This window comes from Mustela putorius, unplaced genomic scaffold (assembly GCF_011764305.1).
Source record: "Mustela putorius furo isolate JIRA1106 unplaced genomic scaffold, ASM1176430v1.1 tig00000281_pilon_pilon_pilon, whole genome shotgun sequence".
In the NCBI taxonomy this organism is placed as follows: Eukaryota; Metazoa; Chordata; class Mammalia; order Carnivora; family Mustelidae; genus Mustela; species Mustela putorius.
In genome coordinates, this window is record NW_025421343.1 from 27,238,777 (window position 1) to 27,257,220 (window position 18,444).

Consider the following 18,444-nt stretch of genomic DNA (forward strand, 5'->3'; position numbering starts at 1 on the left):
TATAATGTTGCTTATATTTGAATCCAAAGACTACAAGACATGTCTGTGCACTCCAAGTTAGATAGCCCCATGGAAGGAGCCATCACACATGAGTGTGTCCCCACACACGGTGTCCCATCCATCTACAGCCGGGACTTGGTTTCTGAAGGAGGTCAAAAGTCAATTCAAGCCTGGTCTGATGGATGAGAGAGGCCTGAGCTGAGGAAACCAAATACCAAAGCTGATCTAAACCAAGGAGTGGCCATAAAATAGTAACTATCTTCATTGCATGTGTCAAAATTTGGCTCTGGGCGCCTCTGCAAAAGGAAAATTCCAAAGCCGTGTGAAGCAAGGGCAGTATCGTTGGAAGACATTTATAGCCGTCTACAGTGACTGCTCAGAAGAAGGGGATCACATTTGTTTGGATATAGAACTCCTGATGTGTTTGTCCTAAAAATAAACCTCATTATATTAGTGTGATACCTCATGTTTTTCTTGGAACATTCTCCTCTAATCCTCTTCTTCCGAGAGATGTTAAAGAGAGATTTGCCTAAGAAAGACTGTGAGTCCTCAACAACCACTTCATTATCTGTGTTCCTTCATAGGACTGTGCCAGACGTATGTTTCAGTCCGTTGAAGGGTAAATTACCTTTGAAGATGAAAACCTTAAGCCCCAACGTATACAAGGGGCAGGAACTCTAAGGCCCGTTTTTTCTTTTAGAGTTCGTGAGTAATCACATGTTCATTTGTGTGGCACCGGGAAGTGGCCCTCCCTGAGGTTACCCTGCTGGCAGGTGGACAGAAGGTATGTGGGGACTGTGGAGCCAACCACGTTGGTTCCCATCCTGGCCTTGCCACCTTTTAGCCATGCATCTTGGGCAAGTCACATAATCCCCCCTGCCTCGGTTTGCTGTGGAACGGGGGTAATACTCTGTCCCACTGGGCTGTAGAGATCCACTGGAACCGACTCCTGGAACTCACTTAGCACAGTGGCCAGTACAGCACGTGGGAGTTCCTGTTATTGGGTATCAATGAATAAAAATAATGTCATTGTCAGTGTAAACAAACCAGCTGGAGTGATAAATAGAACAGTCAGGCGGTCCAGCCTACTCTACATCCGGATATAAACCACAAAGACCGCTTTTAGTTGGATGTTCCTGAGTCTCCATTTCTACATCTTCTTCAGCCAGAGTGCTTAAAATACTTTCATACGTATTTCCAGACTCTGCTCCTTCCCACGGAAGATGACAGTGACTTTATTATTTAGAACCTCACATCGTATAGAACGGCCACCTTGTCTCCCTGTAGACCAGGTCATTTCTTAAACTTTTGACAGTTTTCTCAAATTGACCCAACTGTACCGTGGAAGGCGGTGGCTTAACCAGGCACAAAAAGTGTGTGCGAGCTAGGGGACACCGAAATCCATCAGACAGCCCAAGGAGCTCCATGGTTTCAGGCCTCTGTTTAGATCTTTGCCTTTCAGGTAAAATTCAGTCAAAAGCAGAAATATTTTTGTAAAGCCTCATTAACCAAACTCTGATGAACGAATCTGGGCCACATTGCAGCCACTCTGGAAAGGGTTCGGGCTTTCCAAAAACCAAGAATCCTCCATTTATTTCACACGAAAGTTCAGTAGTCTTAACGTGTGGCTTTGTTTTAAAGCACCTTTGAAGAAACACAACTTGATCATTATGAAGCGTACTGATATGGTGGTTCAAACTGATCAGAGGTGAAGATACCATAGAAAACACTCCCTCTAAGCAATGGAAGGGAAGCACTGCTCTGTCACCGTCTCTGAAACGGATCTCCTCAGGGATTGAAGGCCGCATCCCAGACCTGCCGGTCCTGACGTATTACACCTGTAGCTAACGTGCCCCCCCACACACAGCAGCATATTGGAACCAGCTTGGCCCTCCCCTGAGGGTGTTGTGTACTTTCCAGAGAGGCCCTGGCACATTGGAGACCACATGAAGAGGGTTCTGTGTGTTCTGGGATGGAAGGAAGGGAGCCACTGGGTCGCGCTTAGCGTAGAGAACTCGAGCCTTGCAGGCAGGTGGAGCCAAGGGGTTATGTGGGCTCCGCCACATACTGATTTGGTTACATCAGCTTCCTTCCCCTCTGCAAACCTGTGTCTCCCCAAGAGGAGCATAGACTGCCCTCCCTCTTAGGGTGTCTGTGAGGCTGAATGGAACTGAGTTCCTTAGCCCCACGGATGCTCACTGGGTGCTCTTCAGTTCTTCAGTCAGTTCTTCAGTTCCTCTGTCAGAACCTTCTGGTGTTTCTCTTGTCTCTGCAGTTTGTCTCCTCTGAGCTCCAGTCTTTAAGAAGGTGAGCTGTGGGGGTGCCTGGGTAGCTCAGTGGGTTGAGCCTCTGCCTTCGGCTCAGGTCATGATCCTGGGGTCCAGGGATTGAGCCCCGTATTAGGCCTGCTTCCCCTCTGCCTCTCTCTGCCTGCCTCTCTGCCTACTTGTGATCTCTCTGTCAAATAAATAAATAAAATCTTTTAGGGAGAAAAAAAAAAAAAGGTCAGCTGTGAGAATGCTTCCTGGTGTCATTCAGTTCTTAGGTCTCGGAGCCTCGCTGAGCTCTGCACCGTGAACTTCAGCATCGGCTCGGAGTTTTGTGCAGACCTTGAGGTCCCTCAGTCCTGCAACCAAGTGCCTTTTTACGAGGTGTTTTTTGAGGCACTGGTCCCCTTTCCATTCTCTGGCACCTCCAAGGAGAAACTCATTCTTTGAGGCAGTGCTGCCAACCAACATTTGACTGGTATCTATTTCTGTGCCCTACCTACCCTCCCCGCCCCCAGTTTTTTTTCACAGTTTTATTGAGAAATAATCCACATACATCACTGTATACGTTTAAGGCATACAGGGGTGCCTGGGTGGCACAGACAGTTAAACACCCAGCTCTTGGTTTCGGCTCAGGTCATGATCTCAGTGTCGTGAGGTCAAGCCCCTGTTGGGAAGCCCCTGTTAGTGTGGAATCTGCCTCAGCCTCTCTCTCCCGCCCGGCCCTCGCTCGGGCACTTGTGCACACATGCATTCTCTCTCTGTCTCACGGTCTCTTTCTCTCTCAAATAAATAGTATTTTTAAAAGTAAGTTTAAGGTAGATGGTTTGAGTTCCATGCACTGTGACGGGAGTACCGCCATCGGTGTAGTTAACATCTGCCATCTCCTTGTGATGAGCACTCTTTAGAATGTATTCTGTTAACAGCCTTGCTGTCTGTCCCACAGCAGTGTTCGCTGCAGTCATCACGTCGCCTTCACATCCCTGCAACTTACTCATCTCGTAACTAGACGTTTGTATCTTTCGACCACCTTCCTCCAGTTCCCCCCCACCTCAGGCAACCACAATTTTCATCTCTTTTTCTATGAGTTTGGTGTGTGCTTGTTGAGATGCCACATTTCAGTGTAGTGTTTGTCTTTTTCTGTTTCACTTAGCCTAATACCTTCAAGGTCTGTCCATGTTGTCACAAATGGTGAGGATTTTTTTTTTTTTTTCGTTTTTATGGCTGAATGATATTCCAGCCCTATGTATAAAACATGGCTGCTTTGTCCATCCGTCCATCAGCGGATACTTAGGTTGTTTCCATGTCTGGGCTGTTGTAAATAATGCTGCCGTGAACGTGCACTACCCCACCCCTCCCCTGGTTTTTTAAACCTTCCTGATCTCAAGTTGAAATGAACTTAGTTGAAAATGACCTTGAAGGCAAGATGCTTCTGAGATAATCTGTGATGAGCAGAGTTTAAGTGGAATAGACATAAACCTGTCACAGTACCTGGAAATTCCATCCATGTCTTCAGCCTACTCAATGGCCTTATTGGGACCATAGAAGCCCCCGGACGTGGGACCCATCTGGCTCACCCTCCAAGCAACCGTGTGGGGCATGGCGCAGTGTCTCCCGTGGGGAGCTCCCCAGAGAATGCAGCTCAGTCTTCCTTGCTGTCACATGGCTACTTTGAATGCCTAAGTACTTTGAATTCTTACTTGAATTTGAATTTACTTTGAATTCTTCATTGAATTTAGAAAAAGATGTATTTTTGTAACAAAATCAAATAAGGAACTTCAGTTCCCCCCAATATATAGTCCGAGTTCTTGGTTCACCTCCAAGTCATTCAGAGTCATTACTCTCTTATGTCCTTTTATAAATATTTTAGAAATGATCTCCTGCAGTTGCTGAGTCAGCAATTACATGAACACAATTTTATGCTGTAGCTCAGAGTTTAATCTTTGGTGTTTCTTTCCTGGTTTAGTCTTCTTACAGTCCGCTCATTCTCCAGAGCTGAGCCGCTAGCATTCAGAAAGCACCACAGCACATGGCCAGGTGCTCCTCGTGTGTGTGTGTGTGTGTGTGTGTGAGAGAGAGAGAGAGAGAGAGAGAGAGATTTCCATTTTATTGCTGCCTCCTTATCAAAAGTAACTGACATTCATTACGGGAAAAAAAGTGAAGAGAAAAGCTCACCAGTTCTAACAGTTACTATCAACATTTTCTTTCTAGACAGTTCTTAATTTTCCTCTTTACGTGTTGGAGCTTGTACTATGTACTATGGAGCTTGTACATTTTAATAACTGCCCAGTATTCTCTCCTGTCATCCCATTCAGTCATTTAAACATTCTCTTATTGTTAGATACAGATTTCCCCCCGAACTTCTTGCTGTTGTAAAGAACACTGTGATGAACCTCCACCAGAAAATGCTTACTTTAGGTCTTTTCTGATTATTTCTTTGGAATAGAGTCCTAGAAGAAGTATTGGCTCAGTGGGGCATGAAGTCCGTCAAGTCACAGGAAGGGTTCCGCCAGTCGGGCCGCTGACCCCACACAATCCACCGCTTTCCTGCCCGAAGCTCCCAGTGACTGAAGTTTGTCCTCTTTGACCTTGTTCCCCACATCGGCTCTGTCCTAGCGGCAGCTTCCTGGTTGGGTCACACAGAGAGGCCTCAGAGTGGGAGGCTCGATTGCTGCACTAAAAAATCAATCACTAATCACTGGAATATTGAGAAGTTCGATAAGGCCTGACCGGGTCCCTTACAAACTCCCCATGCATTGCGAAGCAATGAAATGACTCACCTGTTGGAATGGCCTCTGCCCGGTCTCCCGTGTAGGAAGGGCTGTCCTTCAGGTGTCCTCTTCCTCAGTATCCATATCCTCACAGCTGCTTCTCCGATTTCTCAGATCTCTCCTTGCCCGTCTGGCTGCATGCATGCTGCCCTAACCTGACCCACGTCACATTCCCATGAACAGGATCCTCAACGTCCTTTCCCCATCTGGTCCTCTTTGTTGCCCTTTTCCAGAACTCTCTTTTTACCATTAAAGCTGCTGAGGCCCCTCCTCTCCTCTACAGGAAGGAATCTCAAGATGTCTGTTGTTACTCAAGGCCCCTTACCATCCGACCCCAGCTTCACCTCAGGCCATGGTGCATGTGTGTGTGTGCATGTACACGTGCGCAAACACACACACACACACACACACACACACACACAATTACACAGCCTGACACCCTCACTGCCCTTCCAGCGTGGCAAGCTGTTGGACACCCCGTCTTCCACTGGGAATGCCCTCCCTCCGGCTGCTTTGTCTTCTGCTCATCCCTCCAAGTGAAGGGAGAACATTGAGTCTGGAGTCGTGCCTTCCCCCGTTCCCTGGCAGTCAGTTGCTTTGTTCTGTGGAGAGGTGTCCGGTCCCCAAGCCTGTTCCACCACGACTCTGCAGTCCTCTGGGTCAGGGTCATAGTCCTGCCTTCCTTCCCACTGATGAGAAGAGTTTGTAGAATCAGTGAACGAACATCTTTATAATGTTTAACATATTGTGATTATTCTTAATATCAATGTAATTTTTCACAGATGATTTTAGCTTCGTAAATATGAGTAGCATTAATCAATTAAATATCTTAAGATGTGTCTTTGCCTAGATCCTAAAAAAGTACACACCAGTGCTTGGGCTTGACTCGACCCCCTTTTTATGAAGTCCCCATCCTTCCTAAGTTCATGCCTGGAGTTCATTCCCTTGATCCTTTTCTCTGAGAGGACTGGCCAAGACATATTTGGGAGGAAAAGCATGGCAGAAAGTGCTGGACAAGATAGGAAAGGAGTTTAACCTTTTTTCTAAGGTCCTTGCACAGTTGTCCATTTGTCAAGTTTTTTGCCATGATATTGGTCCATTATAGGGGCTATTACAAGGTTTATGTAAAATATCATCAGTGATACTGCTTTATAAAGAGATGCTTCCTTTCATAAAGAAGTCTCTGCATAACAGACTCTAGATTTGATGGCCCATCTAATGTCCTCAATGTAAAGTTGGCTGGAGGTCAGAGTATTACTTGAATTGGGTTCATTAAATGATTCTACTGAGCCGTTTGACATGTGCATTTGAGAGATCTTAATGAAGTGGCCTCCCCTGAGGATTCTAGGCTAGCAGAAACTTCTATCGTGGGTTTGGTTCAGAAGCCTCCAGTTAAGTTTTTAAGCTTAACTGTCAGTGCACCAGAAAACTTTCTGTGGAACATTGAGAAAGACAGCAAAGTGTGTTTTTTCATAGATAAGGAGAAAGCATTTCTGTTTACAACTAGAACTTCCTGTGATTACTCAGTATCCCCTGTTGAACTCAGGCAGCAGTACTGAGAGAAACTGTGAAGAAATGTTGAGAAACAGAGAGATTGTGCATTCTAACACTTGACATAGATTCCTTCCCACACCTGCTTACAGAATTCTGCAGTGGACTGAGACACAGCTATTGGAAATACAACATACTGGAGTAATAGGACATTATCGGCACCATTCAGTAAGGGGCATGTGCTTGAGTAATTGGTCAGGAGAGAACAGGGACACCAAAAACAGATGAGAACATTTCTGTCTGCAAGCCGCCTCTGGAAAAGCTCAGTAGGAAGCTTTGAGCGGGGTCTCTGCAGACAGCAGCTTCTAGCCACCTTGAAGCATGTGGCTCCGAGTGGGGGTTGCTCGGAGAACATGGCACGTGATGCCCACACGTTTCTCCTTGCTCCCACGGGCATCCTGGGCTCCATCCATTGTGGGCAATAAACACTGCGTCCGTTAGAGCCTCCCAGGAGCCTTCCAGACAGAAAGAACCCTGAACCACTAATATCACTCCTTTCCCAAGGAACATTCCTTCCAGATTCCTTTGTAGTTTTTTAATTGTTAGTGACCAGTGGTCAGCAGAGGTGCCTTTAGAATCTGAACATAAAATTTCCCCAGGCTAGCAGGGGTCATCCAGTTACTGGCCTGTCCAGTGATGAGGAAGTGCTCGCCGCCGTTTCCCCGTTGGTCTGCCCCATCTCTGCTGGGCACTGAGGCCTCACTCTGAGCCACCATTCTTGAGCTCTGAGGAGAAGGACTGGCTATAAAATGTGACCTGTCACATAGTTCACCTGTCAGGTAAACTAGGAGGTGGCATTGAGTCCAAAAGAAATGTGACCTGTCACATAGTTTACCTGTCAGGTAAACTAGGAGGTGGCATTGAGTCCAAAAGAAAGGAACTTTCTAGAGAAAAATTGCGGGAGGGAGGAAATGATGATAAGAGAGACTAGAGAATAAAGAGCAGAGGGTTTTAAGCTGTAAATTATCACACACAGAAATAGCTCCTAAAAATACATCGTCAGGGCACCTGGGTGGCTCAGTCGATTAAAAGGCCAACTCTTGGTTTCGGCCCAGGTCATGATCTTGCTGTCTGAGCTCGAACCCCACTTAATGTCAGGCTCCGCGCTCAGGACAAAATCTGCTTCAGAGTTTCTCTCTCTCTCCCTCCCCCACTCACTCTCTCGGTCTCTCTCTAAAATAAAATCTTAAAAAATAGAAATTATATATATATATATATAGTTATCAAAAATCATGGTCTGCTGGAAAAATGGACCAAACTGAAATGAGGTTGTTTCTACAGCAGAAATGCCTTTGTTGACAAAAGGGAAATGCATCCAGCATCCCTGAAGAAAGAAGTGGTTGTGCGGCCCTGGTGCCCCCCACTGACACCCCCTCGTTCCTGGTGACGCACCACGGTCATTCCTTAGCACTCCGCTGAATCGTTTACAAAAACATTAACTGAAAGTAGGAATTTCAGGAAACGTCTCCATAAATAGACTCAGCAGGACTTCTTTATGTCCTTCCACATAAAACCTCTGAACGTGTCTCTGTATTTGGGGTTGTTTCATGTAGTGTGTCCACCAGCCACCAGTGTGACTGAATTTGATTTTCTGCAGTGACGATACAGGGACCCTTGCCCAGTGGGTCCCATTCCCACCCAGCCGTAGCCGTCACTGCCCTGCGTTGGTCTCCAGTGGCCATAGGGTGAGCGCCCAAGGTTGTCCCGAGCTGGGGAAAATGGCCATGGGGACCTCAGGACGCAGACATCTCACCAGATCCCAAAGTCCTGCAGCGCGTCGTGTCTGTACAGAGCTGCTCCCCTTTCTGTCTCGAGGGTCCCGAGACACTGCGCTCGGTCCCATCACGCAACTCCATCCTGTGCTGTTCTTTCCCCTAGAAGACACGATTCCAAAGAAGGCGGTGTGCCACTTCAGTGGGAAGGCCTACGCGGACGAGGAGCGCTGGGACATTGACAGCTGCACGCACTGCTACTGCCTGCAGGGCCAGACCCTCTGCTCCACCGTCAGCTGCCCCCCTCTGCCCTGCGTCGAGCCCATCAACGTGGAAGGAAGCTGCTGCCCGATGTGCCCAGGTATCTCAGCCGGCGTTCCCAGGCCGTGGCGCTGACCTCGCAAGTGCCCGGCTGAGGCATCCCCGCGTGGAGACAGGGGGCAGGGGTGGGGGTAGCTCGAGAGTGACATCAGGGTGAGTGCCTGGTCGAGGTTCTCTGCTAGAACTGCTCTGGTTCTTCCCATGAGCAGTCTCTAAACACTAGTGGCAGCACAGCTTCAGGGCCATAACAGACTCTTCAGGACACACATCCTGTCTGGGTGGCACGTGTCGCTGCGTGCTGGACCAGCCTGGTGAAAACGGCCCAAGGTCGGACGCAGTAGGGAATCGCTTCACAGCCAGTGCAGGGTGAAATACATCAGAAGCAGAGCAAAAGAGCTGCGTGTCAAGGATCAGCCCCGATCACTCTGCTCGGTTCTTCAATCCCGGCAGTAGCCAGCCTGTCCCGGGCCGCCTGCTCCAAGCCCTCTGCCCAGCACCCGTCTCTGCCCACAGAGACTCCACCCGGCAGCCAAGGAACCCCATACCTGTGCTGCCCCCCACATCCACCCTTCATATCCACTAGCAGCCCACCTCCAGGTCTTAAACCTCAGCCCCCACAGCTGCCCAGATCCCCCCAGGCCTTTTTCCTTCCACGTCTAGGTCTCATGCCCTAGTCCTAGCCCTCGGCAGCACAGGCTGCTGGCGGCATTCCAGAACCCCGGCCCTACACACACAGACTCCACCTGCCATCCAGACCGCAGGGCGCCTGCACTCTAAGAGGGGGTCGGGGTTCCTTTCCATCTTCACCTTGGTTTTTGTGTTTCCTTGCTGCATCATCTTAGAGAATCCAGTTCCATGCGGTGCAGGGAGCTAGGAGTCTGCTAGTAAACGGGACAGTTAAGCTCCGAGAGTTGCACTGTCTGCACTCATTCACCTTTTGTTCAGGAGTCGTGCAGACTAGCCCCAACTGAAGGCTGGGAGATTTCTGCCCGCTCAGGAGGCTAAGCCCGTTCCAGAGCCTTCCCTTGGGTTCTGTTCCTGCTTGTCTTGTGGGCCTCGTGTATGTGTAGATGGTGTAGATGGACAGGCAGGTTTGTTCTGCTGGCTCTTCACTCTACCTGGCAGAAAGAAAATCCTTGAGGGTCACGCAGAGCAGAGCGAGGACGAATGTTTGTCTCCCGGGAACTGGTTTGTCTGCTCCACACCACCTGTGTCTCACAGGCTCCATCCCCGTCTTCCCACGAAGATGCTTCTGAGGTACAAATGCCGAGACTTGATCTTGTATGTTCAGCATCGATTCCCTTCATGCCCACTGGGCTCCTGCCTGTCCAAGGGGCTGCAGAGAATTCAGCAAAGCTCCGTCCACACGGAGCTCACACTTTCCTGGGGAGGGACAGGCAGAAAACAAGCAGAGCGCAGCCAGTCAGGGGGCAAAGGGGAAGGGACGGGTGGTTTTGTCTGAACAGGAGACATTTAGGAGACCCAGAAGAAGGGAGGACTCCCAGGGCAGAGGCAGACCCCTCTGGGTGGAGATGGGGCAGAGCCCTGGGCTGGGACCGCACTGTGCGTGTTGAAGGACAGCCGGGAGCCCTGTGTGGTTGGGCCCGGACAGGAGGGTCAGGCGAGCAGAGGCCGCCGGGAGCTGCCGTGTGCGGTCTCTCTGTGGTGACAGGATTTTACAGAGGGGGAGGGGGAGGGGTGGGTCTTAAGCAAAGGAGGGAAGCTGTGTGGCTTCCCCTTCAGGGGCTGCCTCCCGTGCTGGGTGGAGCGCGGACCGCGGGGCTGGGGTCGGGGCTGGGGTCGTGGACGGCCAGAGTGGAAGCCAAGAGCAACCGGAGGCTCCCCAGTAACGCGGGCGAGAGCCGGTCGTGGCTCTGGAGGTGGGAGAAGCGGTCGGGCTGGGATTCTGTTGTGAGGGGAGACTCCGTCCGATTTGAGAAGTGAGGCGAGAGGAGAGAGAAGCCGCAGGTGGCTGGAATGGGCGTGGGCCGCGGCGCGGACTGGCGGCGGTGCGGCGGCCGGTTCGGCCGGTGTGACTGAGAGGCCTCCGCTGTCCGTCCAGGTCGGAGCGCGAGCGACGGTCCGTGTGCCGTCCGGGGTGCAGGGGTGACGGGGAGTGCATCTGTCCATTAGACAGGGGCCGGCCTCAAGTGCTTCGTACGCTTTGGGACTGGATGGCAAGATCCCCCAGGGAGTGAGTGTGGTGGAGGGCCACCAGGACTGCGCCCAGAGACCCGCCAGCTTTGGGAGACCGGGCCGGGGAGAAGGACCAGGCAGGGGGAAGAGGAGACGCAGCCGGAGCCCGGGCGCTGGGACCTGGAAGCCGGGGGCACCTGGGGCAGGGGCGCGGTTAGGGCCTCACAGGAGCCGCGGAGACTGACCGCTGTCATCTAGCATTGTCCTAATCACCCTGACCGGAGCCGTTTCGGCGCAGTGGTGGAGGCTAAGTCGAATGAAAGTGGTTTCAAAAGAGGAGAGGAGGGTGGATTGGAGACACGGGTCATCAGCCCTTTTACACGGCTCATAAGTGACACTGCTGTCAGGGGAGTGGCCTCGCAGGCTTCGCCAGGACTCGAGGTGGACCTTGCAGGACAGGTGGGTCCCCTTTATTGGAGTGAAATGAAGAGTGTAGACGCCGTCCTTTGTGTGGAGTGGGGAGGCTCATTTTTGAGGTAAATGATGTGGTCAGAAAGGTGCTTTGGGAGAATTAATAGTTGATGTGTAGGAGGGACTAAAGCAGGGGGAGACGAGAGGCCAAGACAGCCATAACTCACATCTCAGACATCGCAGGTGTGTGACAAGGCCCCACATCCAGGCGACGTTGCTGTGAGAGGCACTCTCCTTGGTTTGAGACTAAGAAAGGAGAGAGTGCATGTGTAACATCCTTGTTCATTAGGAGAGATTGCTCCAGTGACTTCTCGCGTTTACTGTTGGATTGAAATTTAATTTCTGTAACTCCCTTTTCTACACCTGATGTACTATTGATGAATCCCTTCTCCGTCTTCTCTCGAAGCAAACTTTGCAGTCAGTCTAGCTTGGCCCCCTGGCATGGGATGAAGTGCGTCCGTCCGGAAGTTGGGTTCCCACCCTGCTCTCTCCCTGGCTCACTGTGTCGTCTTAGTCCGGGACCTTCACCGACGTACCAGGCTTCCATTCCTCATATAGGTAGCTCCTGCTACCTCGCGTTGCCCTCTGCACTTATCCACTAGCGATCTGGGTAGCCTCACCCTTTACAAAGCACTTCCCCCCTCTGCTGTCTTAGGATATGAGGACAAAACCCGTGAGCCGGTCAGTGCTTGCGCCGTCCTACAGAAGAAACTGAGGCTCAGGGAAGTTAAGTGAATTATCAGAAGTCATGCCAGCAGTTGGCAGACCTAGGAGTCCTTTCTGGTCCTCAGTTGACTGCAGGTTCCATCTCCCAAGAAATGATGCCTCGGCTTATGAGCCCCGAGCATCCTGCCCCTTATTCCAGGAAACGACATCTTCAGGAAGGTGGCTCTTAAAACTGGCCAGGTATCTCTGAAAGTGAAGTATATCCCCAGTAAGTGGCCTTGGGTTCCTCTGAAGTTGAGAACATATTTGACCGCAGCTGTGGGTCTTCACTGTAACCACGTGCCCGTGATCCACATGGCCTGGCCAGCTGTGTGTGCAGTGCCAGCAGCGGTCAGGGCTCTGACAGTAAGGGCCAGAAGAGCTGTACGTGAGAGTACGGGTCAGACCCAGGCCTTGGCCGTCGAAGCCCTGTCTAGGCAGGGAAGTAGAGTAGCTTTTTTGTTTGTCCAAGTTGTTTTTTGGTCAAAAAAAAAAAAGACAGCATCCCTTGTAAGTTCACATTGAAGGGAAATGACCCTCTCCCCTTGGGCGTGAGGGCTCCACGCTAAAGCTCTGAGTGTTTTGTGATGAAGAAGGCGGCATGGGGCGACTTTAATCCAAGCCATACAGAGGTGAGGGGAGCAGACCAGCACCAAGGGCAGGCTGTGAGCCGCCCAGCGGTGAGAGGCCGAGGGCAAGACTGGTCTTACTCCGGGCTGCCTCCCCAGAATGTGGACCAGCGGAGCACACAGGAAGTATCTGTGGACAGGGCCGATATAATTAACCCCCCTAGGGGACCTCCTCCCTGATCCAGGGCACAGCCTTCTACCTTTCCCACTGCTGCCAAGCTGAACCTTCCTCAGCACCTGTGGGAGGAGGACTCACCTGTGCATTCTGCTGTTTGTGGGGTTTCCCTTGCGGTCTGCACGTGTGCGGAGAGGCGGTAGGAAGATTTCAAGCTGCTTCTCTGCTGCTCTCATCCCGGAAAACCCTGAGGTGAAGCGGAACCGATCCCCGCCCTCCGCGGGGGTTTGGCTGCTTAGCCATCGACACTGCCAGGTTGTAGCTGGAGTAGATCTCACTTTGGCCTTTCTGCTGAGCTCCCTGACACCAGTTTGGGGGGGGGAGTGGCTGTTGTGACGGGAAAGGTCAGGGCTGCATGGACCCACAGGGGAGGTGCTCAGAGGTGCTATGGCATGGAAAGATGTCACCTAAATGTCAAGGTCACTTTTCTTTCCAGACTCTTCTGGAAATTCCTGTCACAGAATCAGGGTTTGTCAGTGGGGAAACTAAATGCCATGCTTACCCACCCACCCCAGAATCACCCACCGCGGGTCTACGGAGTCATGACCCGTGAGAATCAGCACATTTTATAAGCTCTTCGGGTGATTCAGAGAGGACAGAGAAGTCTGAGACTCACTGGTGGCACTCCAGCCCCTGCTTCTGTAAATAATACTGCACTGTCAGTAAATTCTCTTTAATTCTAGAGTTTTCAGGTATCCCTCTGAAACTCTTAAGTAACTAGGCCTTGCCGTGTGTCTGAGATGCCAAACCCCGAGCACTTGAAAATCTCTGCATAGCCTCTGGCTCCCCAAAAACTTAACTGCTAATAGCCTCCTGTTAACCAGGAGCCTTACCAGTATCATGAAGAGTTGATTAACACATACTTTGTAGTTCTATGTGTTATATACTCTATTCTTACAACAGAGTAAGCTTTGAGAAAAGAGAATAGCAAAAAAAAATCGTAAGGAAAGAAAAAATTACAGTACTGTACTGATAAAGTGCACTTATAACTAGACCCACACAGTTGAGACCCGTTTGTTCAAGGTCAGCCATATTCAAGTAAGAAAGCAGAAGACTCGGGGACAAAGGCCAAAATAACTTTATTCTTGGGGCAGCAGAAGACCCGAGCAGTGGCGTCACAGAACTGGATTTGAATCCCAGGTCTGCTGGTTCCTGGATGCGTCATCTTGGGCAGTTCATTTACCCTTTCTTCCCGGGCAGACACTCTGTTAACACACAGCGGACGCAGAGCAAATCCTCTCTTCCCTGTCATTTCCCCTTCTCGGTACCTCATCTTACGGTTTATTCTTGAAGGGCAGGGAACTATGGGATAGAGAGCAGTAACTGGAAGCAGAGGACTGTTGGTTCTATTTCTCTAAAACTTCTCTAACTTGTACTGTATGTATTTTATTTTTGTCTCAGTTGGGCTACTAGTGAATATTTAGCATTACCAATGTTGAGTAACCTTATGAAAGTGAGTTTAATAATATGGCAGGATCTGGCTAAAAGGAGCATATGACTGATGCAGACTTTTGTGTCACCTTTTGAAAATAGGGGTTCTCAAGAATTTTCTTTGAAATGTTATTAATCAGATGGATAAGGAATATATAAATATATTTGTTAGGAGCCAAAGAAAGCTCTGAACTTTTTCACCTGGTCCCTTTTTAAACTTAGCTTTAAAAAGAAAAAAACCCTGATATTTGGGATTAAGAATATTGTTCTTCTTAGATGGTCTTGTTTCATGTTCACATCTTATAGATCAAAGTGCCCACATGATCGGGTTAGATAATAGAACTATATTTGTTAGAGATCATCTTCTAGTCCACATGGTTCCAGTAGTGACAAAGCAGAAGTTTCATCCTCAAGCCGGGCCACACCTGGTCAGGTCTGCCTACAGTCTGTTCCCATCGAGGGGAAGTGACTGGCGGGGAACTGGCCAAGAAATACACAAAGAGTGAAAGATGCTTTTACTTTTTCACTCATAATTATGACATATTTTACATAAATGATTCGACATTCATGGATGAGAGAGAAACTGTTATTAAGGTATAGTATTATACCTTCCATTTCAGCCAGTCCCTGTCAGCTTGCACAAAACTCTAGGGCCAACACCATTTAACATGACAAAGCAGAGTTCTGACCCTGGTGGGGAAGAAAACTTTCTTTTCCATTTTTACATGGTTAAAAGACCTGTTTCCCATGCTTGCAAAGGGAAACTGTTTGTCTTTATGTTTACTCTCTAGAAGTAAAGATATAAATGCAGAAACCGGGTCTTTCATTTCCCAGGGCATAGTGTACTGAGTTGACTGTACCATCCATTTGGAGTGAGGAAACGGAAGTCAACAGTAAGTAGCTCCTCCATCATCTCTTATGAAAAATGTCCCTTTCTTTTAGAGATGTATGTCCCAGAACCAACCAATATACCCATTGAGAAAACCAATCACCGTGGAGAGATTGACCTGGAGGTCCCATTGTGGCCTACACCCAGTGAAAATGACATCATCCATCTCCCCAGAGGTGAGTGCCCAAGTCAACTGAGATCTCTGTAATCTTACATATGGTCTACTTTTTTTTTTTTTTCTTTAACTTCCTTTGGGTATCTTGTTAAATGGCAAGCCAAAGTAAATACAAAAAATGACTCCAGGGAAGACCTGCTTGGCTATAACATATTTAACCCAAAATAGTACAGTAAGTCTGCAGGTAACTGGGTATAATGCCTCCTTCTGGCTTCACATGCTCAAGAGACTTGGTGATGATGGAAAGAAAGATGTTCCTTGTCCTAAGAGCCTGGTATCTGGAATTTCTAAGACAGCTCTCATATTTGTACATATGTAAGCAGAGGAATAGTAAATTATTCAGTCCCTGTGGACTCTGGAGTAAGCATTTGTGCATTAGGTTACCCTCTGCTTCTAGATTGTTCTTATTCCATCAGAGTTGTTTATTACATGTGCTGATTTTTCTACTCATCAGCTTTATTTCATGCTTTTTTTCCCCCCAAGCTCTGCCCTTTTAGTTGTGTATAACAAGCACGTTATTCTGTCTCTCAGTAGTTACGTGATAAGGCAAGGCAGGGTTCCTGTCAATATTGCCCTCTCTTTAAAAGTAGACCTCTTGATCAAGAGTATAAACCTGCTCTTAGCCATGACTCAGCACAGCCTCCTGTCTATTCCAAGGACATTCTCAAAATCATTGCTAGTCCATTTCTATATCCTATCTTTTAGGAGAAGCGGTGTCCATTGCTTGAGAGATTAGTGGTCTGTTGTTACTCTAGATATTCTGCAGGCTGTGCTTCTTTAGCTCAAGCCAGGTAACCAGAGAGCCCAACTCCTGGACTCAGTGTTTTAGCTACTTGCATAATGGCTGGGACTGAATTGTGCTTTATCATTACATTTACATTCATTCAATCGATCGATATTAGTGCCTGCTCTGTGCCACACACAATTGTAGATGCTGGGCTTTCGTCATAAGAACAGCCTTATTTACTGCGATGTACTGAGGACCTGCGCTCACTCAGCTTATGCTTACGGAGCATCTCCGCTACAGAGTCCCTGAGGAGATCATTTCCTCATGTGTCAGTAGCAGGCAAATTTATACTTGTCCTGGGCAAGATTTTTTTTTAATGTTGAAGACACTATAATCTTGTTCATGATACTTGTTTCCACTTTTGCTTTGGCTGCAGTAAGCCCAAAGCTCAATGTTATGGCCTGCTTTTTGCAACAAAACAGAACTTACGCACTGGACTGAATTTTGTAAATAGACTTGAACTGAAGCTTCCTTTTCCTTTCACTAAGTTTTCCCTAATTTACTTTTCAATTTTCTTGTATAACATATATTCCCAAAACCATTTGCTGTTATCATTTGGAATGCAGTAAGGCAAAAATTCATTCCTTTATTCATTGTGTATTTAAAACCTGAATTCATCAATAAGATGTTATTTTTAACCTTTGGCATTTGTCTTGATGCTGATAAATATGAGGGTTTACTACCATCTGCACTAGATAGAATGACCAGGAAGGTCCTCTTCTTTCCATCCCCAGTTATTAACCCCAAACCACCCCCCATACACATAGGAAGAAGCATATTAACAGATTAATAAGCATATTAACTCTGATTTTTAAACCACAGTCTTAATATCACAGAGCTGTGCTACGATGAGCTGAGTTTCCAGAACATTTTAAAAGCAATTATTTTTGATGGTGTAATTCTTGCATCTTTCACTAACCTGGTCTTTGATGCATTTAGACAACCTGACCACAGTAGTTTATTTGAAAGAAAATAAAAGGAAGGAAACTTCCGGGCATTCTCCTGACTGGTATAGTTAACCTTGTGATCTCTGCAGTATTTATGGCAAGAACGATGATTTAAAGGAACATAAACATGTGCATTCATAAAAATAAAATTAAATGTTGTCCCCTGTGCAGTATATTAACTAAGGCAGGAAAATAATCTAATAGGCCTAGTGAGTTTTCAGTAGGTTTATGAAAAGGGAGGCATTTTTGCTTAAAACTCAGTAAACTGGAATATCAACCAAAAGGACTATGATTCTGGCTTAGTTTTTACTATTACATTAGTAGTTAGTCTTGACTGTTACTCAGGTGAATCTAAGAAGGTACTTTGTCCTAGTCTCCTATTTGCTGGTAAGCAGGGAGCTAATAAGCTAATGTTTCTGCTCCCAAATCTTACAGAAGACCAAATAGGTTAATGTTAATCAGACACTTTTCAGTAATCTAGTTTTAGTCCATTTATACGGTCTACATAGCAATTTTATTTTCTTGGCTAGCAAGAACCAGCTTTATCCTGCCCAGTTATTAACCTTCTCGCCCTGGTATTTCCCGTCTCCCATCCATCCCTGAGAGCTCTGCCCTCTCCTGAGAGCTCCTTGGGTCATTACATTTGAATCGTGTAGCCTGAAAGCACTGGGAAGAAATGAAACCAAGTCCTCGATCTCCACTTGCAGTGTAACTAAAGTAATCCTTGAAAAATCTTGCTTAAGTAATAAATACTTGTTTTTCTTCTAGACATGGGTCACCTGCAGGCCGATTACAGAGATAACAACAGGCTGCATCCAAGCAGAGATTCTTCACTGGACTCCATTGCCTTGGTTGTGGTTCCCATAGTAATCATCCTCTCTGTTATCATAGTCCTCCTGTACATCAATCAGAAGAAACAGTGGATGCCACTGCTTTGCTGGTATCGAACACCAACTAAGGTACCGTCCCGAAAAAGTCTGTCTCCTGAGTGACCAAACTGGGAAGGCTTACATGCTTACATTTACTTAAATTGCTCGATGTCTTTTGTGTTAGCCCGTGAAAATTTTGTGGTCTTCATGGCCTCAAATGCATGGCACGCTGGAGCCATCCATTACAGAGTCCTTGCCGGGGGCTGCAGCCCGCACTGGGCGGTTCCCCGTCCTCCACTGGTTAATGAATCCTGACCTCCCACACGTCCCGGTCCTGGATTTACAATTTCAAAAAAACATACTTCTGCATTGATCCCTAAGTCATTATTTATATTATAAATTAAAACTTGAATTTCTCAGTGCTCTGTCAGCTTAGAATCGGGAAAGAAATCCTAGAGAGAGGGTGCCAGCACTCGGGCAAGAGCCACAAGACCCAGTGTCCTGAGCATGTCCAGAACTCCAAAGGGAAAGGAGACGTACCCAGGGTAACCCCCCGGGGGAGAGGTGGCAGAAGACTCTGGAAAGGCTAAGATAACACTCAAAAAGGC

At 48.0% G+C, this 18,444-nt stretch overlaps 1 protein-coding gene across 1 annotated transcript in view; it reads left to right on the forward strand.

The window, feature by feature from the left end:
- The window catches only part of CRIM1 (cysteine rich transmembrane BMP regulator 1), a 188,758-nt gene that overhangs the window by 167,068 nt on the left and 3,246 nt on the right, over positions 1-18,444 (forward strand). Inside the window, 3 exon segments of the mRNA XM_004765456.3 lie at positions 8,468-8,662; positions 15,112-15,234; positions 17,736-17,926. Of these exon segments, the coding sequence (XP_004765513.1) occupies positions 8,468-8,662; positions 15,112-15,234; positions 17,736-17,926 (509 nt within the window).